Source organism: Paraphaeosphaeria sporulosa (assembly GCF_001642045.1).
Source record: "Paraphaeosphaeria sporulosa strain AP3s5-JAC2a unplaced genomic scaffold CC84scaffold_12, whole genome shotgun sequence".
Taxonomy (NCBI): Eukaryota; Fungi; Ascomycota; class Dothideomycetes; order Pleosporales; family Didymosphaeriaceae; genus Paraphaeosphaeria; species Paraphaeosphaeria sporulosa.
Genome location: NW_017253371.1, coordinates 1,148,843 through 1,174,271, shown reverse-complemented (window position 1 = coordinate 1,174,271; position 25,429 = coordinate 1,148,843). Strand labels below are relative to the sequence as shown.

At 52.4% G+C, this 25,429-nt stretch overlaps 11 protein-coding genes across 11 annotated transcripts; 8 read left to right on the top strand and 3 right to left on the bottom strand.

Moving 5' to 3' along the window:
* The first annotated feature begins 1,084 nt into the window (after positions 1 to 1,084).
* CC84DRAFT_1168760 (uncharacterized protein) lies at positions 1,085 to 1,404 on the top strand. The gene has a single exon (XM_018179479.1). It carries the CDS (start codon positions 1,182 to 1,184, stop codon positions 1,347 to 1,349), a length of 168 nt encoding a protein of 55 aa, XP_018031085.1. The 5' UTR covers positions 1,085 to 1,181; the 3' UTR covers positions 1,350 to 1,404.
* A 1,696-nt stretch (positions 1,405 to 3,100) lies between these two features.
* CC84DRAFT_1168759 (uncharacterized protein) lies at positions 3,101 to 4,486 on the top strand. The gene is made up of 2 exons (XM_018179478.1): positions 3,101 to 3,409; positions 3,466 to 4,486. Exon 2 carries the CDS (start codon positions 3,542 to 3,544, stop codon positions 4,229 to 4,231), a length of 690 nt encoding a protein of 229 aa, XP_018031084.1. The 5' UTR covers positions 3,101 to 3,409; positions 3,466 to 3,541; the 3' UTR covers positions 4,232 to 4,486.
* On the bottom strand, positions 4,268 to 6,278 carry CC84DRAFT_1199509 (general substrate transporter; the record flags this gene model as incomplete). Its single annotated transcript, XM_018181622.1, has 6 exons — positions 6,061 to 6,278; positions 5,572 to 5,986; positions 5,034 to 5,520; positions 4,824 to 4,983; positions 4,615 to 4,750; positions 4,268 to 4,443 (listed from the first exon to the last, which is right to left on the bottom strand). Exons 1-6 carry the CDS (start codon positions 6,163 to 6,165, stop codon positions 4,268 to 4,270), a joined length of 1,479 nt encoding a protein of 492 aa, XP_018031083.1. The 5' UTR covers positions 6,166 to 6,278.
* A 526-nt stretch (positions 6,279 to 6,804) lies between these two features.
* Positions 6,805 to 7,753, top strand: CC84DRAFT_1102189 (NAD(P)-binding protein; the record flags this gene model as incomplete). The annotated part of the gene is made up of 2 exons (XM_018174952.1): positions 6,805 to 7,276; positions 7,353 to 7,753. 2 exons carry the CDS (start codon positions 6,805 to 6,807, stop codon positions 7,751 to 7,753), a joined length of 873 nt encoding a protein of 290 aa, XP_018031082.1.
* Positions 7,754 to 9,424: 1,671 nt separating this feature from the next.
* On the top strand, positions 9,425 to 10,676 carry CC84DRAFT_1046473 (FMN dependent dehydrogenase; the record flags this gene model as incomplete). The annotated part of the gene is made up of 2 exons (XM_018173419.1): positions 9,425 to 10,309; positions 10,377 to 10,676. Coding segments are annotated over 2 exons (1,185 nt in total), but the record flags the coding sequence as incomplete, so codon positions are not given.
* Positions 10,677 to 12,530: 1,854 nt separating this feature from the next.
* On the top strand, positions 12,531 to 14,439 carry CC84DRAFT_1180687 (high-affinity glucose transporter ght2; the record flags this gene model as incomplete). Its single annotated transcript, XM_018180497.1, has 6 exons — positions 12,531 to 12,547; positions 12,606 to 12,686; positions 12,748 to 12,762; positions 12,814 to 13,618; positions 13,669 to 14,038; positions 14,087 to 14,439. 6 exons carry the CDS (start codon positions 12,531 to 12,533, stop codon positions 14,437 to 14,439), a joined length of 1,641 nt encoding a protein of 546 aa, XP_018031080.1.
* A 262-nt stretch (positions 14,440 to 14,701) lies between these two features.
* Positions 14,702 to 15,975, bottom strand: CC84DRAFT_1168752 (uncharacterized protein). The gene is made up of 3 exons (XM_018179477.1): positions 15,536 to 15,975; positions 15,117 to 15,479; positions 14,702 to 15,063 (listed from the first exon to the last, which is right to left on the bottom strand). The coding sequence occupies exons 1-3, from the start codon at positions 15,740 to 15,742 to the stop codon at positions 14,791 to 14,793; spliced, it is 843 nt and encodes a 280-aa protein (XP_018031079.1). The 5' UTR covers positions 15,743 to 15,975; the 3' UTR covers positions 14,702 to 14,790.
* A 540-nt stretch (positions 15,976 to 16,515) lies between these two features.
* CC84DRAFT_1102621 (uncharacterized protein) lies at positions 16,516 to 17,896 on the top strand (the record flags this gene model as incomplete). Its single annotated transcript, XM_018174973.1, is given in 3 exon segments — positions 16,516 to 16,691; positions 16,704 to 16,971; positions 17,150 to 17,896. Coding segments are annotated over 3 exon segments (1,191 nt in total), but the record flags the coding sequence as incomplete, so codon positions are not given.
* Positions 17,897 to 18,847: 951 nt separating this feature from the next.
* On the top strand, positions 18,848 to 20,028 carry CC84DRAFT_1168751 (uncharacterized protein). Its single transcript, XM_018179476.1, has 2 exons — positions 18,848 to 19,389; positions 19,438 to 20,028. Exons 1-2 carry the CDS (start codon positions 19,317 to 19,319, stop codon positions 19,866 to 19,868), a joined length of 504 nt encoding a protein of 167 aa, XP_018031077.1. The 5' UTR covers positions 18,848 to 19,316; the 3' UTR covers positions 19,869 to 20,028.
* A 1,378-nt stretch (positions 20,029 to 21,406) lies between these two features.
* On the top strand, positions 21,407 to 22,568 carry CC84DRAFT_1190682 (Clavaminate synthase-like protein; the record flags this gene model as incomplete). The annotated part of the gene is made up of 2 exons (XM_018181128.1): positions 21,407 to 21,800; positions 21,853 to 22,568. 2 exons carry the CDS (start codon positions 21,407 to 21,409, stop codon positions 22,566 to 22,568), a joined length of 1,110 nt encoding a protein of 369 aa, XP_018031076.1.
* A 1,801-nt stretch (positions 22,569 to 24,369) lies between these two features.
* Positions 24,370 to 25,130, bottom strand: CC84DRAFT_1209587 (uncharacterized protein; the record flags this gene model as incomplete). The annotated part of the gene is made up of 3 exons (XM_018182228.1): positions 24,815 to 25,130; positions 24,551 to 24,625; positions 24,370 to 24,500 (listed from the first exon to the last, which is right to left on the bottom strand). The coding sequence occupies exons 1-3, from the start codon at positions 25,041 to 25,043 to the stop codon at positions 24,370 to 24,372; spliced, it is 435 nt and encodes a 144-aa protein (XP_018031075.1). The 5' UTR covers positions 25,044 to 25,130.
* Positions 25,131 to 25,429: the final 299 nt, after the last annotated feature.

Below are 25,429 nucleotides of genomic sequence, written 5' to 3'. Positions count from 1 at the left end.
GGTTGACATGTAATTCATTGAAGATTCCAGAGAAACCTTGCTCGAGTGGTATACGTTTGGTACTAAAGGCGTACGCATGTTCCATTGGCGCAAGAAAATCGGCAAACCTAGGGTCTAACTATGCTTAGCAGAGTGAGATTTGTAACACTTGATCAAATATGCTCACCGTTGATAGTAGCGCGCGTTTTGTCGCGCCAAAACTTGTAACATTCGCGGCTACCGTCTTGGTTAAAGAAAGTATCGCTATACGTAGTAAGCCAATACTTAAACGGTCCATCCCTCCAAAGCTGTCTGTACACGTCACGTCGCTATTCAGGCGTATCATCGAAGCAATTCCGTGGGATGAAATTGCAGTCGAAGCCGCTGAACGACTCCGTGCGCGCCACCAACGAGACTTTGACGTCATCGAGAGAGAAGGGATTATTTTGGTCCTCGTAATCGATATGACACATAGATAGTGCTTGATTAGGTGTGCGCTGCCACACTGTAAGCTGACCGACGACCTTGTTCAACTCTTGGATGATCTGCACTTCAGTAGCACCGGTACCAATTACACCTACCTTTATACGTCTGAGTTCCAGCTTCTCACGAGGCCAAGTAGTTGAATGGAAGAAACTCCCTTCACACACATCAGCTAGCCGTCAAGAGGACAATGTGTTCGGGAATTTACCTTTGTATTTCCCCACACCTCTCCACTTTGTAATGAACTTGTCAACCGGCGCACCAACGCACAAGACCAGGTATTTTGCTCTGTACGTTTTCACGTTGTTCGCAAAAGCGAATCAGCGAGCCATCCAATCATCCCAGGTTGCAGATTTGATTTAAGTATCAAAATGCGTATCCTTGCGTAGAATTCCACTTGTCACCGATGTGTTCTTCCCATAGCATGTTGATGCACTCCAGGAGTATCGATATGAGATCAAAAACGAGATCCACGTCTCAAAGCCTGTGGGTTACGTCTTCTCACGACCGGAAGATATCATCGTCTGGATATAGTCGCCATTGGAACCACACCTAGAGAAACACGACAATGATAGACGTGGACTTACACAATCGGACTGAACTCTCCCCGAGCGCACGGACACATGTAACAGCGTAATGTGGGATGACCCAATGGACGAGAGAGAAAGTTGGGGCGAATAATTGGAGCTCCTCAATCTAACACCATACACGATCACAACATGACGTACAACGCAGTCGTGCCCCAACGCACGAAAGAGACAAATATCAGTGGCTTCACGCTTGAATGTTATCAGCATCCGCCGAAGCACGCGTTTCAAACGCCCCCGTATCGTTATGAATATGATGTATACGCTCTGGGTATGCTTTTGTTTAAAGTCGGGCTCTAGGAGAAGTTAAGAAACTACGAGGGATTATCACAGAGGGTCTATTCCAATCCTGATTATGACCAAAAAGATCGTTATGAGCGACGTTTTCGAGAGGATCTCGATCGCCTTGGATGGGCATGCGGAGACACCTAAGCTGATGTAGTGCTTTGTTGCCTGACAAGTGAAATCAGTGATGACGAGTTGGGACAGGCGAGCGAGCGAGAGCTTTTTGCTAGGCTTGTGGCTAACCTAGAAGGTTGCCGGACCTAGTTCCAATGCCCCGAAGTCATGGGTGGTATAACATTGAGCATTCGGCATCCAGCCGTCCTTCTCTTAGACATTTATTTCCATTAGATTTTCGCCCCTCGGAGACTTCGAACCTCGCTTCTTCGTGTGTCTTTCATTGCTGAGATGAGTTACCATGTGACATCCCTCCAGAGAACAGACAGAGAGACAGTACTCTGATCGTCGCCTCATAATAACAACAAGAAGCGTTGTAAATCGACAAATCATTATCATTCATATATACGCTGTGACAACTGATGTGTGCTCAGCTAATCGGATTGCCCGGATAGACAATTGAAACTCGATGTCTTGAATGATCCATTCAATTGTCGCGTGTACAGGCCGCGCACCAGACTCTAATGGAACTGTAGATGGGCGAATCGAAATTTAGTTCCAACGGATCGGCAACCACAAAGCATGCATTGAATGTTGTGCTCTGGTTGGAAGAAGCAAAGCGATGTTGCGTCGCTCACACGTATTGCTCGACTCCGTTGAACGTCTGCATCGTCGCAGATGTTTCCAACATCCATTGCTGATTCATGACTCTCCACAAGATACCGAAAGCGATTGAGCCTGGTTAGTGGTATGGTCTGCTTCAATAAGGATGAGAAGAAGATATAACGTATCGCCAGGCGAACGAAGATCCCTTCAACGAAGTTCGAAAAGTGCAGGATCTCGAAGAACTCGACGTAACGTTGGGTTGAGCTCGGAGCCTCAAGAACCCATTGACAAGTTCATCTCGGAGGGTATTGCTGACCACAGCTACTAACGCCGGTGCTCCTACCAGCGGGCGATCCTCGACCTCAACTACCGAGCCGAAAAACCCGTAGCCACGTCGAACCACACGGCTGGTAAAGTGATTCTGTAATCCTCGAACGCTTCTCTATCAGCGAAAGCGATCAATGGCCACGCAAGCATCGCATTATCGAATCTCGTAACGAAGTAGAGGTGCTCGTCCAATAAGGGCGGTTCAAGTTTAACAATTGCAAAACTAATCCACGCTTGCGTGGGTCAAGCACGTATTACATGGGGTCTGTCAAGATGGGGGCTGGGCACCATTCCTTGACCTTGACGATTTCGTCTACATCTGACTCAACCTGCAGCATCGCGTACGAAGCAGTTGCATGAGAGGCGTTCTGGCAGCGCACTGGCGGCATAGGCGGCTCAGCCATCCTGCTTACAATCGGGCCTCCCACCGCTCACCAGCAGGCGCGTGCCTGGTTTCAAAACGTACGCGTTCCTGCTAAGAGACAAGGACCATCTCTATCAGTTACTTGAGTGTTCATGCTTCAGTACCGGTACAACGGCTCAAGCACCTCGGAGAGATGAAAGCGAAAGTGCCGAGCCTAGAGGGGCGGGAGGATTGGCCGCTAGGCTCTGTGTAGCGAATACGTTCACTACCCCTGCTAGGAGGCGTAGCTAGGCTTGATCACGCTTCGCCCACGTGCAATAGATAAACAGGTCCAGATTGAACCTGCCGGCGTCTGCACGGAACCTAGGAGACACTCTACGTTGCCTTCCTAGTCACGTTGTCAGGCGCATCCACTCCGACGTCCTTTCTTTGATTCGCGAACGAATTTTCCGACAGCAATAACTTCTGCCGCGTTAAGTTTGAGGGTCAGGATGTCGGCGCTCGGCAATTGGACGTTCACGCCACTCGTCACGTCGTTCCCGTCGACGGTGCTCCCGAACTTAGGCTTCTGGAACGCCTCCAATGGCACGTGGGAATATCAGATCGAAGTCGCCTGGCCATTGAACTGGACTTCGAGAGAGGACAGTGCCATTGTTGAGACGTTGTAAGTCTCGAACACTGAATTGGCGCTAGACATGGAGGTGCTAACAAGCGTCGCAGATACGTCCTCGATGGAAATGCGCAAGGAAACATTGCCGCACAGGCAGTACGTAACCGGAGACCTGTGGAATTCGCGATGCCGGATACTATCGTCGTCAGCCTAGGATACCCGGATCTCATTCCAGATTCACCCTACAGCACAGGCCGATACCACGACTATCAGCCCCCAGTCTGCGCAACCTGCCCTTTGCCTGATCAGCCTGGGGTCCCTTCCAACGCAGACAATTTTCTGGCGTGGATCGATGAGATCCTCAAGCCTTGGGTCCGCAACGAGCTCTTCCCCAACACCGAGTTCTCCCGCGATGCGCTGCATGGGCACTCCATGGCTGGCCTTTTTGCGACGTACGCGCTCATCGCCCGTCCTGATCTCTTCGATACCTTTCTCATCGCATCGCCGGCTCTGTACTGGAACAACAATTACATCTTCAGCCAGCTAAGCCCTCTGAAAGAATCATTGCGCACGAACGGAACTAAGCCAGCTGTTGCACTTAGCTACGGCGGCCGGGAGCAAAACCCTGTAAAGAGGCGAGTCGAAACAGAAGAGGAGTTCGAGGTCAGGAAGTCATTCCTCGCGTTCTCGAACATGACCAGCAATGTCAACGCGCTGTATAATGAGATCAAAAATAGCACGCAGTTGAGGGACGTCGAGCTGCATGAGTATCCGTTCAGCGACCACTCGGCGGTGGGGATCGTGTCGATTGCTGATGGGCTCGATTACTTCTTGGATTGGGCGCCGAGGATTGCTTTTCAGAATCTTACGGTTTAGTCGTTGGATGAAGAGTATGGATATGGATGGCTAAAGTCACCGTGAGCGATCTCGCAAAGTCTCAACCTTATCTCCTTCACCAGTCTTGAAAATGTCAAGTTGTTCGGTCAGGTCACTTCCAGAGTGATTTTGGCGCAAGACTGCCACGGAAAACGCAGCCGTCTCACATGCACGACAGCGCGAAAATTGAACACGCAACAGCACCATCCTACCTACCCATTAAACAATAGCCTCACTCAATACATCATTCTGTGTGTCATGCACATGATTAATCGTGTTTCATCGTGACGGTATTGATACTCGCCTCATGCGCCTCATCGTAACGCTTCCAGCTCGCGGCAGGATCGGCGCACCAGTTCCGAACAGAATTGCATGTCTTCCACTCTTCGTCTCTGGTACAAAGAAGTACGCAAAGATAAATGCGACAACCATGCAAGATCCAAAGAAAATGAACGTGCCGTATGTGATGCCAGCAATCATCTGCAGCAACGAGTAGACAACCATGAGTTGCGCGAGCCACTGCATGCACACGGCGCACATCCACCCGGCGGCCAGCAAATACCTCGCAAATTGTAAATAGAATCGTGCTTACCATTCCCAAAGTACGCACTCTGGTCGGCAGCACCTCACTCGCGAAAATCCACGGTATTCCATTCCACGAGAACCCATAGAAGATGGCGTAGATGTATATCATTCCCAGCGCCGCCTGGCTCCAGGAGTCCCTGGCCGGCGTCTTACCCTCGAAACTGCCGCTCATCGCGGAGTATCCAGTAAGATAGAACATTGCGACCATGGCACCTACCGCACGAGCAATGCCGGACGACGCCCGAATCGATCGACGAAGAACACCATGGAGATGAGTGTTGTGATTATCTTGACCAGTCCATAGATCCCAGTCGCAAGTAGCCCGTCGGAAGTTCTAGTGTACCCGATAGCTTTCAGGATGGTTGGCCTGTAATAGTTAATCGCATTGATCCCAGTCAAGTTTTGCAGCAGCATGAGCAGCACGCTGATGAGGACACGATTGCGGATTCCTGGCGCGCCAATCTCGCGAAAAATCCGGATGGTGCTGCGCCGGCCGCCACTGACTTCAAGCTCGTGCGTGATGGCGGTTAGGATTTCTTCCATCTCAGCCACGATATAGGCGTGCTCGGCAGGCAAGTTGCGCACCCAGCAGAGAGCCTTTGTCGCTTGGGAAATGCGGTTCTTGCTGAGGAGCCACCGTGGGGACTCGATGATGAACGGCATGCTGATGAGCAGGAGGCCGGCAGGAATAAACTGCGCTGCGGCTGGGATATGTCATTGTTTTCCGAGTGTCCCAGAAATATTTCTCTTTACACCATAATTGACCCAGAAGCCGAAGACAAGCGCGATCTGCAGCATGATTTCGAAGATGCCGACGAGGCGACCTCTGATTAATGCGGGACTGCATTCTGCGATGTAGATCGGGATCATAGTGGAGGTTGCCCCAATGGCTGGTCCAGTAAGCGCACATTCGGCATAGAGCCCTAGTGTGCCGTGGAGCATCAATCCAGCGCCCACCATAAACAGCGCTCCTCCGCCCATAATAGTGATCTTACGGCCCCATCGCTCGGCGAACAAAAACCCGAAGATGGCGCCAAAGAATGCACCGGCCTGAAATGTGGATACAATTTTGGACGAGAGGTTGGTCAGCTCCTTTGGAGAGACGGTGTCCAGGCCGAAGCGGTGTTTGAAAGAGGGAAGCGCAAGTGTAGTGCCGATGAACGCGCTGTCCTAACCGTACGTTGCTGAAGCCTGATCGCTTGTTAGACTCAGACGTCAATGGCAGTCTTAGCGAAAAGACTTGCCCATGCTGCTGGAAAGGCAAGAATGTACGGCCACGTTCCATGTATTTCCATTGGTATGTCGGAGTGCACATATGCGTCTTCTTTCAGCGCAAAAGGGCTCTTCATCTTTGGATACCAGAACAATCACGTTTACAATCGCAGTTTTGGAACCAGATCCCAGTCGCGACGACGTTGGAAGAAACAGTGGCAACGGTCAGCCACCCGCTGCTGGCTCCCGCTGCAGGCTCCCGCTGCAGATTTATCCTAATCTTCAAGTCACCGGAAAACTTCTCCCCAAATTTTCCATTTTTTTGCCCACGGGGCTGGCCTCTGCTTCTCCACAGGCCAGGCAAGCTACCTGAATCCGCGGCCTCCTAGCCCAGGGTCGTGACTGGGGAGACGTCACGTGTCTGCCGGTTGCCGAGCGAAATCGGATTGGGCAGGTCTCTCGATGGAGTCGGTGTGCACTGTGGAAGCTATCCGGCCGCGCTACGTAGGAACATGCTACCGGTGAGATGCGGGCTCCAGTATTGCCGTTTGGGATGCTTAGATGCGATGCGCTGTATGGTGACGCAACGAATCGGTGGAACGACGGTGGCCAGCTAGGTGGAGCCACTACTCCCGGGACCCTCCAAAACTGAAAATCTTCAAAACATGACGAAAATACAGGTGCAGCATTGATAAAGGCACCCCACGCAGCTTCGCAGCCAAAACAACAATTCTATGAACCCACTACTGGACAAACGACACACGATGGCGACTGGCATGAACACCCCCGGAACTCCAGGCATCGGCGTGGAGCCGCTTAACACGCCCAGACTGCAGAGGAACCCCACTGGCTATTTCCGCGTCCCGCTTGCGACCCATCGGCTTGCCAACAAGGTCGCTTTCATCACAGGTGGAGGCGGCAAGATTGGCGTTGAGACTGCTGCCCGGCTCATCCGCGAGGGCGCAAATGTCACGTTGATGGACATCAGCTTCGACGCCCTGGAACAAGCGCTTGTCACACTCAAGGATGCTCTTTTCACAGGCGAGATCGCCTCATCACGGGTACTAACCGTAGTGGGCGATGCGTCAAAAGAGGAGGACGTGATCGCCGCTGTTGACCGAACGCTTAAGATGTTCAAAAGAGTAGACATTGCATTCTTGAACGCCGGCATCAGTTATAAGGCCACCCCGTTGTTGGAGACTGACGAGGAGCGGTACGACGAAGTGATGGGGATCAACGTTAAGTCGGGTATGTTCTGCCGGGGCTATACCTAAACGGTAGTCTTTTCCATCCTACCATGCGCAGTACTCACACAGAACTATAGCATTCCTAGGACTCAAGCATGTGGGCAAGGCGATGAAGGACCTTGGCAATGGAGGCTCTATTATCTTGACTTCGTCCATCGCTGGACTGCGGGGTACACCCGGTCTCAGCGTCTACTCGGCATCCAAATTCGCGCTGCGAGGTCTCGCGCTCACAGCAGCAAACGAGCTTGGCCCCGACGGCATCAGGGTCAACACAATCCACCCCAGCGGCGTCGAGTCCCCCATGTTCCGGGAAGCCTGGAGCGAAGAGCAGCTGGAGGAGCTTAAGAAGGGTATGCCCTTGGGCCGATTTGCACAGACGCACGATGTTTCCAGTGTAGTCGCGTTCTTAGGCCACGAGGATTCGAAGTTCATCACGGGTTCTTTCCTTAAGATCGATGGCGGTTGCCTCAGTTTCTAGTTCACAAATGTGTTAGCGATATCGGATGGAGGTGTCGCACGGGTGCGAACGCCAGTGGGGAATCGGATATAAGCGCATTGCTCTGGAGTCATATAGACGGTTGGCGTGCTTTTACACGCAGGACACTTGAACGCTTAAACTTGAATGAATCAACATCTACACTATGAAAGCGAGTAAGGACCTCAAGTGGGCAGTGGCATCGGTATCGTTGGGAAAGCACCCTTCCCACACACTCGAACGCAAGATTCAGGCAGCGGCCGCGAACAGCTTCCAGGGCGTCGAATTGGTGTACAATGAGCTCCTCCAATATGCAGCATCACATTTGCAGTCAACAATTGAGTCAGCTCGCCAGATCTGTTCTGTCGCCACAGAGCACTCCATGACCATCCTATCGATAAGCGCCTTGAAGAACTTCGATGGCAACCTCGAAGTCCCCCCTTCCAGAACGCCTGACGCAGGCGCAAGAATGGATAGCCGCAGCCCGCGCTCTGGGTACGAAAATCATCCAAGTCCCTTCAATATTTCTCCCTGGCTCTACCGGCGACGAGAAAGTCATCATCAGCGAGCTTCAAGCCCTGGCCGACGTCTCCGCACGCCACAGCATCGCTATCGCATCCGAAGCTGTGGCATTCGCGCAACACAATTCACTCTGACAGGACAGTCTACGCATTGCGAAGCAAGGAAATAGGCCGGAATTTAAAGATTTACGTGGACTCCTACCACATCCACGCAGGGCTCTGGGGTGATGCATGCGCTGCAGACGGCCGCATACCCCGCGGCGATGCAGCACTCGATCAATCGATACGAGAATTTGTCGCGAATTGTCCGAAAGAAATGGTGCCCTACGTGCAGCTTTCTGATGCCTCGAGATGGAGCCCGCCACTTTCAATGGACGATGTTGCGTTCGGGAGTCTCGAGGTACGGGACCCGCGGCTGCGGCTGCTGTGGTCAAGGATGGCGCGGCCCTTTCCGCTAGAACAGGTATTTTCCGATTGTTGATATCTCAAGGGTGTGGTTGGTGGAGTACAGATGGGATGGGTGGGTTAGCTTAGAGGGATTCTTCAAAGAGACGGAGCGGGAGGAGTGCGGGCCGGAGATGATGGCGAAGTGGGGAGAACATCGATCGAGAAGCTTCTGGGACAGCTGTGATCACGATGTTGTCCCAACATCCCTCATGCTGTTGCGGGTGTCCGCTTTTGATAACGCGCTATCGGTGGGTTGAGGTTGGGTTTCCGACACAATGACGTCGACGGAAGCTAGCTGCACATCACACTATTCAGCTACGGAAATGGGACGCTCATGGGCCTTGATATCTTGGCAGATCTTTCTGGGCGAACGAGCCATCCCTTGAATATGATCACAGAAAGGAATCAACCCATACACGAAGGGATGAAAGAAGAAGTATTGTAGACCTGCGTCATCCGAACCCGGGCAGTTCCGGCTTCTACGCCGAATTACGTACATGTGTAGACGTCAAGGCAGTATATATGCAGGTCCAAGGCCGCCAGAGCAGTTATCTAACACTGAAGCATCAGCATTAACAGATATCTCGAACAAGGTGTTCCATCCCGATTATTAAGAATCATTTCACCGCACGAGACCATCATGACACAGGAGCAAGCAGCGCAACACCGCGCTCGGTTTTCGGACCACAAGCCGCAGCAAGATGCCTACGACTACGAAATGGACACTTACCAGAAAGGTCTCCAATATGGACGCCCACCTCTTACATTTCAGGCCTCGAAGTGGGAATCACTAGCATGTGAACGCATGTCCGCTGAATCCAAGGGCTACGTCCACGGCTCCGCTGGTTCGCGCGAGACCGACGACAAGAACAAATCCGCTTTCAAGAAATGGAGTATCGTGCCCAAGAGGCTCACAGGCCACAAGCAATTTCCCGACCTGACCACCGAGATCTTTGGCGAGAAGCTACAAGTTCCAATTGCTATGGCGCCTGTCGGCGTGCTGAGAATATTCAATCCCGAGGGAGAAGTCGCTGCTACAAAGGCTGCAGCAAAAGAGGCGGTGCCATATATTCTCAGCACGGCAGCCAGCACGAGTATTGAGGATGTTGCAGAGGCGAACGGGGAGGACGGTCAGCGGTGGTATCAGCTATACTGGCCGAATCGCGGTAACGATAATATCACTATTTCGCTCCTGCAGCGTGCGAAGAAGGCAGGCTACACGGCCCTTTTCGTCACTCTGGATACGTACCTTCTAGGCTGGAGACCCTCGGATATGGACAACGGATATAACCCATTCCTAAGAGCTGACCAGATTGGTGTGGCGCTTGGTTTCTCTGACCCGGTGTATCGTCAGAAGTTCAAGGAGCAGCACGGTGTTGAGATCGAGGAGAAAATGGGCGAAGCGGCGGCTGGCTGGATGCGCACTATCTTCAACGGGTTCAGTCACAGTTGGGAAGATTTGAAGTTCTTACAAGAGCATTGGGACGGACCAATAGTGCTCAAGGGTATTCAGACAATTGCCGACGCAAAGAAAGCCGCCGAAATTGGCATTCAGGGTATTGTTGTTAGCAACCATGGAGGTCGCCAGCAGGTAAGTAAAATCGGGACGGTTTTTAGAGCCGTTTCTCCTCCTCTTTCTCTAGACTGACCTTCTACAGGATGGCGGCAACAGCAGCTTAGGCATGCTCCCGCACATTGTCGATGCCGTAGGCGACAAGCTGAAAATTTTCTTCGACAGCGGCATAAGATGCGGTGCAGACATCGCGAAGGCGCTTGCATTGGGCGCCGACTGCGTGCTAGTAGGAAGGCCGTACGTCTACGGTTTGACGCTAGGTGGCGAAGGCGGAGTTACCCACGTGTTGAAGAGCTTGATTGGGGACCTTGAATTGACGCTGCACATCGCGGGTATTCCCAGCGTCAGCAAGAAGGATCTGAACAGAGAAGTTTTGGTGCGGGAGGACGATCTGTTCGAAGGCATCAAGGGCGTAAGCATTCACTAAAAATTCTTGGGTAAATAAGATATAGCAAATAAGAAGAACGCACCGCTCCGGACTAATGACGAAGAAAAAAACACTAAGTAACGCTCTTCTGGACGCTTCAAATGAAATGCGGAACTGTAGCAAGTAACGGAAACGGCTTGAAATTATGCAAATTGCACATAATACTGTGCTGCATGAAGGTTGGAGGTTCCTGCCCGACACAGAACTGTTGGGGTGGTCATCGTGTCTTCCTCGGGCGCACGGGTTGTTATTCTTGACGAAGACTTGCCATTGAGCGCGTCACTCATCCACCTATCGCTCTATAACATCTTGTCGCTCATGCAGCTGTTGTGCTGCTAGTAGGCTGAGGCAGATCTTAATCAAGACCGCCAGCATAGTACAGACAAGGTCATCAACACTCGCGGCGAGGTCGTCTGCTGGCGAAGCGCTCACGGCTGAGCCCAACTCATCCACGGACAAGGATTTTACAAGATATAAGCTTCCCTGGTCAACTTCCTACATTTGGATTTTAGCATTTCAAGGTTACCTAACTCCCTACGAAGCATCGCCATACATCTACGACCAGTTGCAAGAGTGGCCATAGGATAGACATCAACCTGACAACGAGTACGCCACTTCGTCGCGCGACGAATATAGGAGACCACAGTGCATTCCCGCTACTAGACAGTCCAGTAGCAAAGCAATTTCAGAGGCCATTCATTACAAGAGGACTACCGAAAAGGCTCTCAAAAAGATGGTGGCCGCTTCAGGGACATTCTAGATCAAATTGAATGGATTTGCCATCACATGCGATAATCAAACTGTCAAAGGGCTTGAAAAGGGGCTTGAACATGACAGCTCAGATCGACACTAATTAGACGGAGCTTGAGAAGAAGATTGAAGAGCTCCATGATGAGATTGATTCAGAGAGAACGGGGAGTGTAGATGCGAGCATTCGTGTTCTCACGCTTAGAATTCGATATTAGCTTAAGACCCAGGAGCTTGAAGACGCAGTAAGACAGCTGGCTGACGAAAGCATGGGACTCAAATCAGAGCTCACAGGGATGGGGAAGCTATGCACAGCACTCTTACAGAATGTTCGGCCATGAGTTGGAGGATCGACATAAAAACAATCTCATGGTGCAGCGCGAGATCCATCGAGCCCTCTAAGATGCACTCGCCAGCCACGGCCTTACAAAGGAAGCTATGCAACAACGACTTGGGGTGAGTTTCTGGCGAGATCCACACAGATACAATTTCAACACGCAGGAGATACTCCTGAAACTTTTATTTTGGAGACCAAGAGATCGGCTTCGCACGATTCGTGTTAGGCAATGTAGGTACATAGTCACTAATCTCACAAGATCTGTTACCGTAAGAGGCGTATTGTGGATACGTCAGTGTAGCCATGTGCACCGAGCCCCAAGCACTCGGCTTGGGCTCAGGAAGCCGTCACATCCGTTCGGAACGCCCAGCGAGGTTGTACGGCCGTTCCATCCGAGTCCAGCTGACTCTCCACGAGTGTCCCCGCAATCGCCAATGGCGCTTACTTGTCCACAGCAACACTATACAACACAATTCCGGTCGAATCACGGCTAGCCGTGCGCGTCTTTACTTGGGGGTTGAAACTAGACAAGTCAAGGTGAGGCTCTGCGTGGAGACATGACGTACCGCTAAGCGCGACGCGAGCTCGGCATGGGCTGGGCATGACCGATGCCACGACAAGGATACGTCGCGATGGCAATCTGCTATGAAGTATAAGAATTGAAACTTCCCGGATCAGTTTGGAGACGCCTTTCTGCGATACAGATCGTAGTAAAGAAAGTCGCAAACATGGGTTTAGGCAAGCTGTGGGTTTCTTGCATTGCAAAGCATCATCTTGGAAGCTACATACTAACAACTAAACAGATCCATCCGAGTGAATGGCGCAGACTGCGGAATAGAAGCCGTCATGCTGGGTGCGGTCACATCGATAGGCGGTTTCTTGTTGTAGGTATGCAGCTTCGAGCGCGCTTGACCAAAGCTGACTTGAATTCTTCGCATTGATCAGTGGTTATGACACCGGGTAAGTCTCCGTCCGTATCCAAGAGCAACAACGTATCTAACCTTACTTCAGCCAAATCTCGGGCCTACTGTTGTTCACAGACTTCAAAGACCGCTTCGGCCAAACCCAGCCCGACGGCTCCAAAGAATTCGAAACCATCATCTCCTCCCTCGTCGTCTCCCTCATGTCCATCGGTACACTCATCGGCGCGCTTTCGGGTGCCTACACCGCCGACTGGTGGGGCCGCCGCCGAAGTCTCAGCTTTGGCGTGGGTATCTTCATCGTTGGCAACATCATCCAGATCACCTCGATGAGGTCTTGGGTGCATCTCATGATGGGTCGGTTCGTTGCTGGTCTAGGTGTAGGAAATCTCTCTGTTGGTGTACCGATGTTCCAATCTGAATGCTGTCCGCGTGAAATCCGAGGCGCGGTGGTGGCGAGCTATCAGTTGATGATTACTATCGGTATTCTCGTATCCAACGCTATCAACTACGGCGTACGCACTTTCCAAGAAGACGATGCATCGTGGCGGATCGTTATCGGGCTAGGCATTGCCTTCTCGCTTCCGCTGGGTATTGGCATTCTCTTCTCGCCTGAGTCGCCTCGATGGCTGGCGGGCCGTGGCGATTGGGAAGGTTCGCGGACGGCGCTGGCCAGGCTGCGCGGCATGAAGCACGATCCGTACAACAAGCTCGTCATGAGCGACTTTGAGGAGATGCAGGCTTCGATTGAGGAGCAGAATCAGGCAGGACAGGGAACGTGGTTGGAGTGCTTTACCGGGAAGCCATCGTTCATTCCAAAGCTCGTGTACAGAACGTTGTTGGGCTGTGCGATACATTTCCTGCAGCAGTGGACTGGTGTGAACTACTTCTTCTACGTGAGGTCGCCCCAGTCCCAAACCTCCTCTATACTGACATGACACGACAGTACGGCGCGACCATTTTCGAATCAGCCGGCATTGAGGACCCGATCATGGTGCAGCTCATCCTCGGTGCTGTCAATGTGATCATGACCTTCCCCGGTCTGTACATCGTTGAGCGACTCGGTCGCCGCACGCCAATGTTCTTCGGCGCTCTTTGGCAGGCTGCCTGGCTGCTCATCTTCGCTGCTGTGGGCGTCGCGCGGCCGCCGACCGAATACACCAGCTCCGGAATCGTCATGATTGTGGCAGCGTGCATGTTCATTGCGTCCTTCGCCATGACATGGGGCCCATTCGCGTGGGTCGTCATAGGAGAGACGTTTCCGCTCCGCACGCGCGCAAAGCAGGCTTCCCTCGCAACTGCAGGAAACTGGCTTGGTAAGTACTTGACACCACTCACTTTCACGTTTGATCTAACACCAGCAGGCAATTTCCTCATCGGCTTTCTCACCCCGTTCGCCAACGACGGCATCGGGTACGCATTCGGTTTCGTTTTCTTCGGCTGCAACCTTGCTGCTGCACTCATTGTCTGGTTCTTCATGTACGAGACGAAGTCGCTGTCTCTTGAGAACGTGGATACTATGTACCAGGAACCTGGGCTCAAGGCTTGGCGAAGCAGCAAATGGATTCCTGCAGGTTATGTGGACAGGAATACGCGCGATGAGGCGTACTGGACGCGTCGGGCATCTATTGGCGGAACGGGTGGTGTTGCTGCACGGGAGGCGGAGAAGTTGGAACATCCCTCTAAGTACGAGTCCGAGGGAGAGAAATCTGCGTGATTATTTTTTGGGGAGCGTAGAGTGGATGAAATCTTGCGGCCCTGTTCTGGCGCTGTTGCTTTGGGAGTTCTCGTTCTAGTCCATATTTTAGCTCTCGTGCATATTGAAGCAAATTTACCGAGGTTCACTCCATAGCGAACATCTGGTCTGTGGATTTGATGCATTCTGCAGACCAGAGTACAATGATGTTTCTCGGGAAATCAATAGGCATGAACTTGTAACATTATAACAAACACTTTGAGCGGGTATACTAATAATAACGCCGGATCTTCCATTTCGTAGATTCTGGTCATTCTCCCAAGATCCAATCCCCAAATGCAATCTCACAAAACAAGTCCGTAGTCGGCTCTTTTAAATCTTCAACAACATGCGCACCGTAGGGATGAGATGCTTCGAGTCCTCCTCCTGCTGCGCAAAGCTTTGCTTGAACGCCGCTAATCCGGCTATGATACCGCAGATCATGAAGACTAAGCTGATCATGGACCAGATGATGCCCCAGCACTGCGAAGAACCGCCGTACCGCTTCGCGAAAACGCTGGCATCGGACGAGTTGACTTTTCTTAGGATGAGATCGTCGCAGATGTCCCATACCGAGTAGAGACTCGACATTACGCCGATGAAGAGCTATTCCAGTTAGGGCCTGTCTGACGTCTTATTCACTTTCAATTGGTACTCACCACAACGAATCGCAGCGGCTCAGCATGCTTGATGAACCAGCACGCGACCAGCAAACCCACTGCCAGTAGGATCGTCAGAATAGTAAGCCAGTCCTTCTTTCCCCACCACAAAGTGAGAAGGAAACAAACACCCAAAACAATACTACAGATCTTGCTGGCATTGATGTTGAACCCGCAGAATGTCAACAACGCCCCGATGAGACTGGATCCAAGGTATCCTGCGGGTAGCGTGATGGCCTGCTTGCCGCCGCGCATGTGCGTAACACCGCCCTCATGAGGGTCGAGTGAGATTGATTCCACGCGACCGCCAGTGCAGCACGCTGTTATTGCGTGCCCGAATTCGTGGAAGGCGATGACCAGCATCTGTGGTCTCTCGATCAACACAAAGCTTGGGAATGTGGGTGATTGCGACGACGTACCTTGAACGGCCACAACACCCATCGTACATACGGCAAATTCCACAACAGCGCAATAACAACCACATACGCGGCAATCACACCCAGCGTGACACCCTGCGTGTGGTTCACGCTCAGCCCACGCTTCGCGAGCGTGTGAGCGGTTGCGGGTCCGGCGGTAACTAGGGCGCGGCGCGCTAATGCGCCGACTGAGCTCCTCAGGGGCGGCATATTCAACGATAGTGTTGCCTTCGCGACAAGATGAAGTAAGTGTGGTAAGCGAGCGTAGGAGGGAGACGAAAAGATACAGGAGATTATAGTCTGGGGCTTCTGAAGATTTTGTTGCCAGGGTTGCGCACGCATGTTCGGCAGGGCAGATGACGACGCGCGCGTCGAAGCCGCGCCACGTGGCTATTTTTGGTGTGGCTGTGCGCTGAGGAGGGCCCTTGCTGGGTGTGACGACCGCTCTTGTCAACAATAGCAGCACGAAGCAATAACAACGACCACGGCTTGCATTTTGTCACCAGCGTTCGTTACGGACCTACTGAAGAGCCTCGACGTATGTGAATTTGGCTCGCTTTTTATGTGTGCGCTTTACATGATGCGGGCGGCTGGCAAACAATGTCGGCTGCACGAAGACGCGCAAGCAGACGACCTTGGATGGGCACGAGTTACTTCACGAATCGCATTCATCATAGAGCCTTCTGCAACTGTATTACCGCACCACGTGTTTTAGATGAGGCCGTGAAGAAGAACTTAGCTGCAGTACGAATTGAAAGCCACGTGACTGTACTGGGCCTCAGCCTTGCTCCGCCTCTTCATCTCTGTGCATAAGATGCCAGCGCGTCGCCTGTCGTCCGCCCCAGCCTGTCGGGGTACTTCCACATTGTCGCTGCATCCGGACTTCTTGGGCACACCTCATCATGGAGATACTCATTGTATGCTACAGTTATATAACTATCTTTTGATAGTTGACCCTAAATTTACACGTGCGCTGTATATTGATCATGATATTCCATCCAAATTGCACGCTTCCAGGCTCTTCTCCAGTATTTGTGTCCGCGCCAAATGTCCGCTCCACGACCGAAATCCTATGGAATTGTCTCAGCACAGTGTTCCTGTGTACTTGGTCCATCCTGTTCCTGAACATTCCACCTCAAACGAAACCCAAGACCACATCGTAGTGGATCAGGAAACATCTTAACTTGCTCTGGACAAAAGTGAAATGGATGATTACCACTCTTTTGGCCCTTGAGCTTATCATCGGTTTCGCTGCGTCGAGTTTTTGGAGTGCCCGCTCTACTACTGAAACGCTGAAGAATCTCGCTCTTGATGATGTAGTGGACTGGAGTATCGCGCACACGTGCTATGCGGACATGGGGGGATCTGTCATCCGGTTCGAGGAGACATCGGCAATCGAGACTGCAGAGACAACTGACAAACAACGTTACTTTGGCCTTGTGAACTTGAAATCTCTTTTAGTCCTCGATCAGATAGGCGTCAGATTCCAAAATATGGATTAGTTTATCAAGCTGGGGAGTCCTGTTTGGAAGAGCGATCTCGAATACCGCAGAATGGTCGCAGAAGTTTTGGCCCCACCCGAGAATGTGATTCCAGAAGAGTGTGCTGCATTTGCAGGGTAATGTCTGGGTTCTTAACCCTCGACAATTGCGCAGGGCAAGAGAGTTCGGCGTGATCACAAGACTTCCTCTGCTTAGCGAAGACGAGCTCGGAGATAAAGACAAAGGAGACAATCTGGTGAAAACGTTGGATCTGGTCCAGATCATGTTGATGTTAGCTCAGCTCATTTCCAGACGGTTGAAAGATCGACCGGTGTCGCAGCTGGGAGTCATGACATTGTCTTTCGCGGCATGTGCAGTCATCATCTATCTACCAGTCCTACCAAGTCCACAAGGAGTCGAAACTCCAACTGTAAATCTTGGAAGGAGGGCTTCCTTCGACGAAATGCGCTCAATAGCCAAAGCCCAATCTATTTCCATCATCATGAGATCACTTTACACGATTCCTAACGACATATGTCATCATAAGGAGGCATTCGTGGTAGGTACAGGACTTGGTGCGATTTGGTTTGGCGTTCTCCATCTGATTGCATGGGACTTCACCTTCCCAGCCGCAGTGGAGAGGAAGCTTTGGAGAGTGTCGTCCGTGGTGACTATTATTTCACCAATGTCAAGTCTCGCCTTCGGCTTGATCGTGGTGTGTTTCGGCTGGGTCGATCATAAGTTTGCGGCTCGGACATGGGCGACCTTCAGCTCTTTTTCAATAGCTGCGTTCATCGTCGCTCGGATCTTCCTGTTGGTCGAATCTTTCCGGTCATTGTACTACCAGCCCGTCGATGTGTTCGTATCTACCTGGGCCTACTGAGCGCGTCCATACACCTTTGAATGCACAGTGGGTGACAAAAAAGATCGGAGTCAGCACAGCTTATCTTGTAGCGACTCACTTTACGATACGGTCGTGAAACAACTATATGCTAGTCTATTCCGAAATATTATAGCTGTAAAGGTCATCTTTCTTTCTGCCAGCCACTGCGATGCAATTGAACAGCAGTGCATCTTCGAAGTCCATGTAGGTACGCTGCCTGAGGCGCTTTTGACGAAAACGTATTCTTCTCTTCGAGGAGCGCTAGATGCATACTTTATGTACTACCACATGTCACAGGAGATGCCTGTCACTGCGCTACAGGTGCTGATCATACCCTGGAAGGAGATCTATCGTCTATATGTATCTTGAAGTTCATTTGGAAGCAGCGGGCTCGCAATAGAATCTCACCCTTGCATAGCTTCAAAAACGATTCTCTTTATAAGTTATTGATGTTTGTATCGCTACCCTCGGCCTATTCGCTGTCACCGCCAGCTGTACTACCGGCAGAGGTGAGACCCACGGATGAGTTTTTCTTTGTAGCGCTCGCGACAGTTGGAGTATCAACAATCGTTGTTGTCGCACCTTTGAGTCTGATGTCAGTTTTCTTGGCTCGCAATCTCGACGATAGACGATCCGATAAGAGATGTGTTCACTTGTTGATCGTAAAGATAAAAGAGTTGATGGTACTGTAGTTCGTTCTGAGCTTAGTGCGCCTTGGCATACTCGAGGCATGAGTGATGGCATCACATCATCGCTTATGTTTGAGTGGGATGTTTGCTTTTTGCTGCATCGTAAGAAGACGTCCAGGGCAGCAGTCTAGTCGATTTCTCTATTCCATCCTTATTCTCACAATGTAAACAAATCAACCGACATGCAGCATCTAGCGGGATGTGAATTCAACGACCGCACAACGAATCCATACGCATGGCGCACCCCGAGCACGCGGCGGCCGACGCGCACCTCACCCCGCCCTGTTAGCTAATGGTAACTCGCAGACCGAGCAACAGGGCAACGGGCAATTTCGTCACGCAGGCCCTCGCTACGAACAAGTCTGAATGCCCAGAGGTGCCAGGCGCAAATGGAACGCGCTGGCGCGGTCACGCCGGCGCGAAGGCCCTGGAAAGGTTCTGTTGATGGCGCCTTGTTCGTCTGGGCTGCGAGCGGTGAGATAAATTAGAGACACACAACGGCTGCTGTGGTGGTCTTGTTCCTGCGGTTTGCTGGTCGCGTCATCTGGAGCCGCGCTTTGTCTATCCGTTGCACCTGCCGCTTGCGTTCACCGTCGTCGTGGTCCTAGACTTGCACTTGCACCTGGACTGCACCTGGACTGCACCCTGACTCTGCAGCCCGCACTACGAGATCTTCGGCCTCAACACCAGCAAAACGGCCCGGCGCATACATACACACACTCGCAAGCACCATGGCAGACCAGCGCGCAACCCCCGACCGCGCAACCCCCGACCGCGTTGCCTCGTACGGCCGCGGCGGCGCAGGTGCGTCTCCGCTCCTCGCCGCGCTCTTACGCCCGCTAACACAGCCAGGCAACATGGGCAAAGAAGACCCCGCCACGCACATCACCCCCAAAGACCTCGTCACGCCCACGCTGAAGTCGGAGCACTACACGACCGGCCGCGGCGGTTCAGGCAACATGGCCAAGAATGACCCTGCCCGCCCGGAGGTCGCGCGCGCCGCGCAGGACGTCGAGGCGCCCGCACACCGCGAGCCCGATGGCCCGCACCACTACGGCCGCGGCGGCGCAGCCAACATTGCAAAGATGGAGGAGGAGAAGCGCGCGGCGAGAGTGGCGGCGGGGACTGAGAAGGACAAGAAGCCATCGGGCGAGAAGAAGAGGGCCAGTGGGGAGATGAAGGAGAGGAAGAGCGAGGAGGTGAGGCGCGAGGATGGTAGAGCTGAGAAGGGGATCGTGGACAAGGGAAAGGAATTTCTGCAGAAGTTGGGGGGCAAGAAGTAGGGTGGAGGTCGCGGTGTGCGTCGGAAAGGCTGTCGCGGTATTGACTCTTTTGCTTTACGTGTTAGGAGGTGAGCTTTACCATTATGATATCCCCGGGTATGGTTACGGTTTGATAGAGTTGCAATGAGGAGTTCCACGGGCTTTGAAGATCTTGTGCTTATCTCATTGCTCCAAGAACAGTCGTGCTATGCGTACAGGATGCGTCGTGCTGTTCACCTGAAGATGTTGGCGGAAGGTACGACTGGGAGAAAGAAAGTGCATCTCGCGACTCCGGCCGCATATTGGCCGGATGGCCATCTCTAGCACTACTCTGTCACTCGCAGACCTCCTTTTGCACCGTACCAATTGATGCGCCCCTCCGCCAGCCTCGTCCTGCAGGCAAGAACCAATCGCAACCACCCGCGCATTCGTCGCCGCCCACTCTGGGGTACCGGCAGCCCTACCACGGAGATGGATAACTCGCGCTATCAGGAACATCACTGCCGTCCATCGCACGATTGCCGCTCGCCACCTCACTGTGAGCTCATATCTGCTCCCAACGGAAGTTGCAACCGGTGATGGCGGGGTAGAAGCCTCGTAGTGCCCACGGTGGGGTAGAGTTCGCCTAGCACCAACGCAAGCTGGCCAGCTCGACCAGGACGTGCGTCCAGGAGGGCTCGCAATAGATGTGCGCGATATAGCAGGCGGCCAATCTCGGCCTTGCTGAGGAGTGTAGACATGCCGTCGGCTTCGATTCAGGTCTTGGATTGGCCTGTAATACTAACCGAATACCTCGTCCTGCGCTGTTCTCCGACTGAGGGAAGCAGGTCTTCGCACTAAACACGTCGTTGTAGAAGACACCCAGCAGGATGCACATCCCTCCAATCTTATCCAGTGGCACCGGCGAGCACATCTTCCAGACTCGCATCCGCACACCCCCGAAAGCACGCGAGAGTGGAGCAAGAGCCTGAAACAGAGCACCGGGGTGAGGTCTGAATTGATATCGGCTGCGTCCGACCACAGGGTCGTTCAGTTCACGGCTACCGAGGACTCGGTATCGCGAGGGCTTCTGTCGGCAAGCGCACTCGGGCGCAACACCTTCTGTTCACGGCGCTTGACGCGCAGGCGTGACGGATTGACTGCCGCCCAGGCTACGGGCCTAGCTCTCAGCTGATCGCTGCGGCCTTATCCGTTGCTTGCAACTTGCAACTTGCAACTTGCAACTTGCGCTTCTGAAGCGAACAAGAAGAGGCGAGCCTTGAAGGGTGGTCTAGTGCGCCGCGCGCCCATATGCGAAGACTGATGCATGGGAATCACGCGAAGCAACTGCATGTGTTGATACCCGATTGGTGAGGACGAGACCGCGCCGCGAGCGTGCTTGGTAGCTTGAGGGTCCCGCTGTTGCGGCCCGCTTATGTAGGTGCGTCGCGCATTTCCGGTGACATAGGGCTGAGCGGAGAGCAACTGACATGTCGCGGTTAGTCTGTGGCTCCGTCCTTAAACTGCGGTTGGCCGCACTGGATAAGACGAGGATCATTGGTACCTATCGCTCTTTCGCCATGTCGAGCACGGAAACAGAAACGCAGGAAGAGACGTATGTGTCCTACCATGACGGCGGCGTCTTCGGCAAGCGCCGCGTTTTGACGGGGAAGGCCGCGAAGCCTACTTTCAATGCGGTGCCGAAAATTGATATGCGGCGCATTTACTCGGACAACCTGGATGATCGGAAGGAGCTGGCGAAAGAGGTCGGGGACGCGTGCAGGAATGTGGGGTTCTTCTACGCGGTAAATCATGGTGTGGAGGAGCAGATACTGGACGATACGTTCTCGGCTGTCAAGCGGTTCTTCGATCTCCCTACGGAAGTGAAGATGGAAGTGCACAACCAGAAGACGGAGAAGTTCAGGGGGTACGAAGCATTCCTAGAGGGCAAATTGGATCCCAGCACGCGCGGTGGTACGTTCCTCTTTCACTTCTTATTGGCTTTCTCCCAACTAACGCCCTCCAGACCTCAAAGAAGGCTTCCTCATGGGCGAAGACGCCACCGACCCCGAACAAAAGCTTCCCGTTCGCGACCTCCCTTTCATGTCCACGCCCCGCAACCAATGGCCCTCCCACCCCACCGCCACCTTCTTCCGCCCCGCCCTCTACACCTACTACACCGCCATGCTCACCTTCTCCCGGCGCCTTCTGGGCATCTTCGCCCTCGCCCTGGACCTCCCCGAGCACCACTTCGACACCATAACCCGGCACCCCATGACCAACGTCCGCGCCGTGCACTACCCGCCCCAGCACTCCGACGCCGACGTCGGCATCGGCGCGCACACGGACTTCTGCTGGTTCACGCTCGTCTGCCAGTCCCGCACCGAGTACCCCGCGCTCGAGGTGCTGAATGCGAATGGCATATGGGTTCCCGTGTCTCACGAGCCGCACTCCTTTGTCGTTAACATCGCGGATTTCTTGAAGCTGGTCACAGGAGGCGAATGGATGAGCACAGTGCACAGGGTGAGGAATATGGGTGGAGAGGAGCGGTATAGCATGCCCTTTTTCTTCAGCCCGGATGAGGATGCGAGGGTTAGTGTGCTTGAGAGATATAGTAAGAAGGGCGGGATGTATGAGGAATTTGGGGTTGGCGAGTATTTCCAGAAGAGATTGGTTGTAGATCGGAGGACGCATTTGGAGGGGGCGGAAGGTGGTGAGGTTAAGAGGAGTGCGGGGTATTGAGGGTTGGTGGGTCGGGCGAGGTGTGAGGCGGAGGGAGGGAGGATATACCACTGATGACGGGACAGGGCATGTATGGGTAGTAGGAGAAGAAATTTCAGTCTTCTGTTCATAGGGGGTCGTTCTGTCAGTGCTGTCAACGTTACACAAGAAGCAGGCGTCCCTTGTGCTCAAGCGAGAGCGATCCTGGTCGTCTGCCTCCTCGTGCAGGCTAAGGAATGCAGTGTACTCGTATAGCAAGCAATCGGGGGCGGGATTGAGAAGTTCAACATCCCTGCAAATATAGTCATTGATCCAAATATCTCCATATAACGTTAGGGTACTTTGTCGGGTTTGCCTTTTGCCTTGCAGCACGGGCCATCTATGTTTCACAAGTGGTTCGCAATTTGCACTGCAATCTTAGCCCGCGCGAGGAGTCCAGCGTCGCTGCCTACTAGCAAAATCCGCTATCTCGCATCTCGATAACTGCGATTTCATTCCCTGTAGTGTGTTGCCTTCGTAGGATGTGCGCCGCAATCTGGTTTTTGCACTGCATGCTTAGCCTGCACAAACACCCCGTAAGCTTATTCTCTCCTCTTTGGGAATTGAATTGCCTGGAGAATCCTGGCTAGCACAACCGTAATCTCGTCAGCATTTCACTGCAATTTTTACCACTTCTGAAGAGCACTAATCCGTCAACAAAGCAGAAGGTGGTTGATAGCGAGCTCGTACAGTGTTCGAGAGTTGAGGCTCGGTTGACGGGGTACGACTGAACATTGAAGGTAGTGTTGGATACCTATAAGGTCACTTTTTGTGCAATTAGCCCTTCGTGCGAGCCAGCTAGACACCGGCACCTCAACGACTCCGACTCGTCAAATGAATTCATGATGCCCAGCGCGATTGGATCCCGCGCCCAAAGACTTCTCGGCAGACTTCGAGCAACGTAGATATATCTACGATCGAAGATGTATCGCTCATGCTAGAGCCTCGAAAGCTTCAAACCGCCCGGAACGGAGTTCTGACATCCCTCATCCTCGTTACACTCTCTTGCCCGTACCCAGCCAGTACGCCTTCCTCGTGGTACCCGTAGCTAGTGAAGACGTACCTGTGAAGTAGCCCCCTCCTAGCCGCGATGTTTTATAACTTCTGCTGGAGCTCTTCTACGGTGCCGTATACTTGTTGATCGTTCTCTGGCAAGCCCCAGGTAGGGTAGATGAGAATGACAAAGAGCATTCCATCAGCAGGACCGATGTTCCTCGCATTGCCACCAGCCTTCAGGAATTCTTAAGCAGGGGTTTGGTAAGTGGAAACTATGCAAAGGAGAAAATGAAACCTTGCAGAGGCCGAAATGAGTCGAGAATCTGCAGCCAGATTTGATGGAGCTTCTTCATCAGAGGACCATCGGCCTTGATCGTGAGAGTGGCATAGGATGATCTAAATCTGTCAATGGAGTGTGAACAATGGCTTCCCAGCAGATTTACCTGATACCATCCTGTGTAAACTGGAACAACTTGTAGAGAAGTCCATATGTTTGCCCGTCCGCCAAAGTACTGTACCCTCAATGAGATCGAGCAGTGACCTGTGCTTCTGCATCTCCTTTGGGACGGTACATACAACATGTGCAAACATCCTATCCAAATCCGTATTCAGCACTCGACATGATATGTGTCTTCATCCGTCTCATTATTGACAAAATCAACCGTGACCTCGATGAGCTGTCTAGAAGAGTCGGGCATCTAATAAGGCATGCCACCCCATATCTCCGATGATGGAAAGGTCTTAATTGAGAACGCAGTCACTGTCCTGACGATGTTGAGCCCGGCTTTCAGAGAGATGAAGAGGTCCGTGTTCTTATCGCGTTGGCGTGGATTACGTCCCCAGATGCGAGGACTGCCTCGTAGTCCAATAGAGAATCGCACGCGAACCCATGCTTTGTAGAATGAAAAGACATTCCACCTACTTACTCAATCAAAAAACCGATTTGGATGATGATTTGGAATGCTTACCTCCGAGAATCAAAACAGTAACACCCACTCTGCCAACTCGACCACCAGGCGCGGTCAGACTGTGTCTTTCAAGCTCTGTATATACAGAGTCCCATGTCTCACCAGCTCCAATCGTAACTCAAGTATTGTTCCCGGATAACCACATGCCCTTCAGCCCTTCCGAGGTGATAGTGATGCCGATTTGTACATTGGCAGCCCCTATGTAATGTGCCAGTCGTCATATTGTTCAAACTGTGAAAGTGGAACGCTTTGGCCTGTACCTACGAAGGGAACATGCCCAGTCCCCTTTACTGCACCAGAGAGTCCAATCTTGAGCAAATTTCTTTTTTGTCAGAGTGCTCACTTCTTGACTTGTGGGCTGAGAAATTGCGGCTGGCTTGATACAACTCTCAAATACAACGAAGTATGCTTCATTGCTCTTCAAGTAGAGCTCGCTCCCTTGCAAGGCGAATTTTTCAGGATGAATTTCTTGAAGCACAGATTGTAAAGCCATTGTGATCGGGACGGTTACGACCGAAAACAGACGATAGATCTAGTAGGGTGCTTCAGAATTGCAATGGTAGTGGTGAGAGGTTGTAGCAGGAACTTCGGAGTAACGAGGCTGGTCAAAGTCGGGGCGCTTTGGGTTGGGCCTTTGCGGCACGGCAAGGAAGTCTTCACCGCTCTCCAAAGGCAAGCATAACCTCCGCTCATATACAGCTCAAATCAAGGCAATTACAAGGTGTCTATGCCCTCGGACTCTTTACCCTATGGAGTTAGACGGAACTTTCTCTCTGTCCATGTTCAATCTGCTTGTTATCTTTATATATATCTCTAACGGCTAGGATTTGTTAAACAGCAAAGCAACCGCTACTTGGGCCCTCTCAGAGCATGAGCACA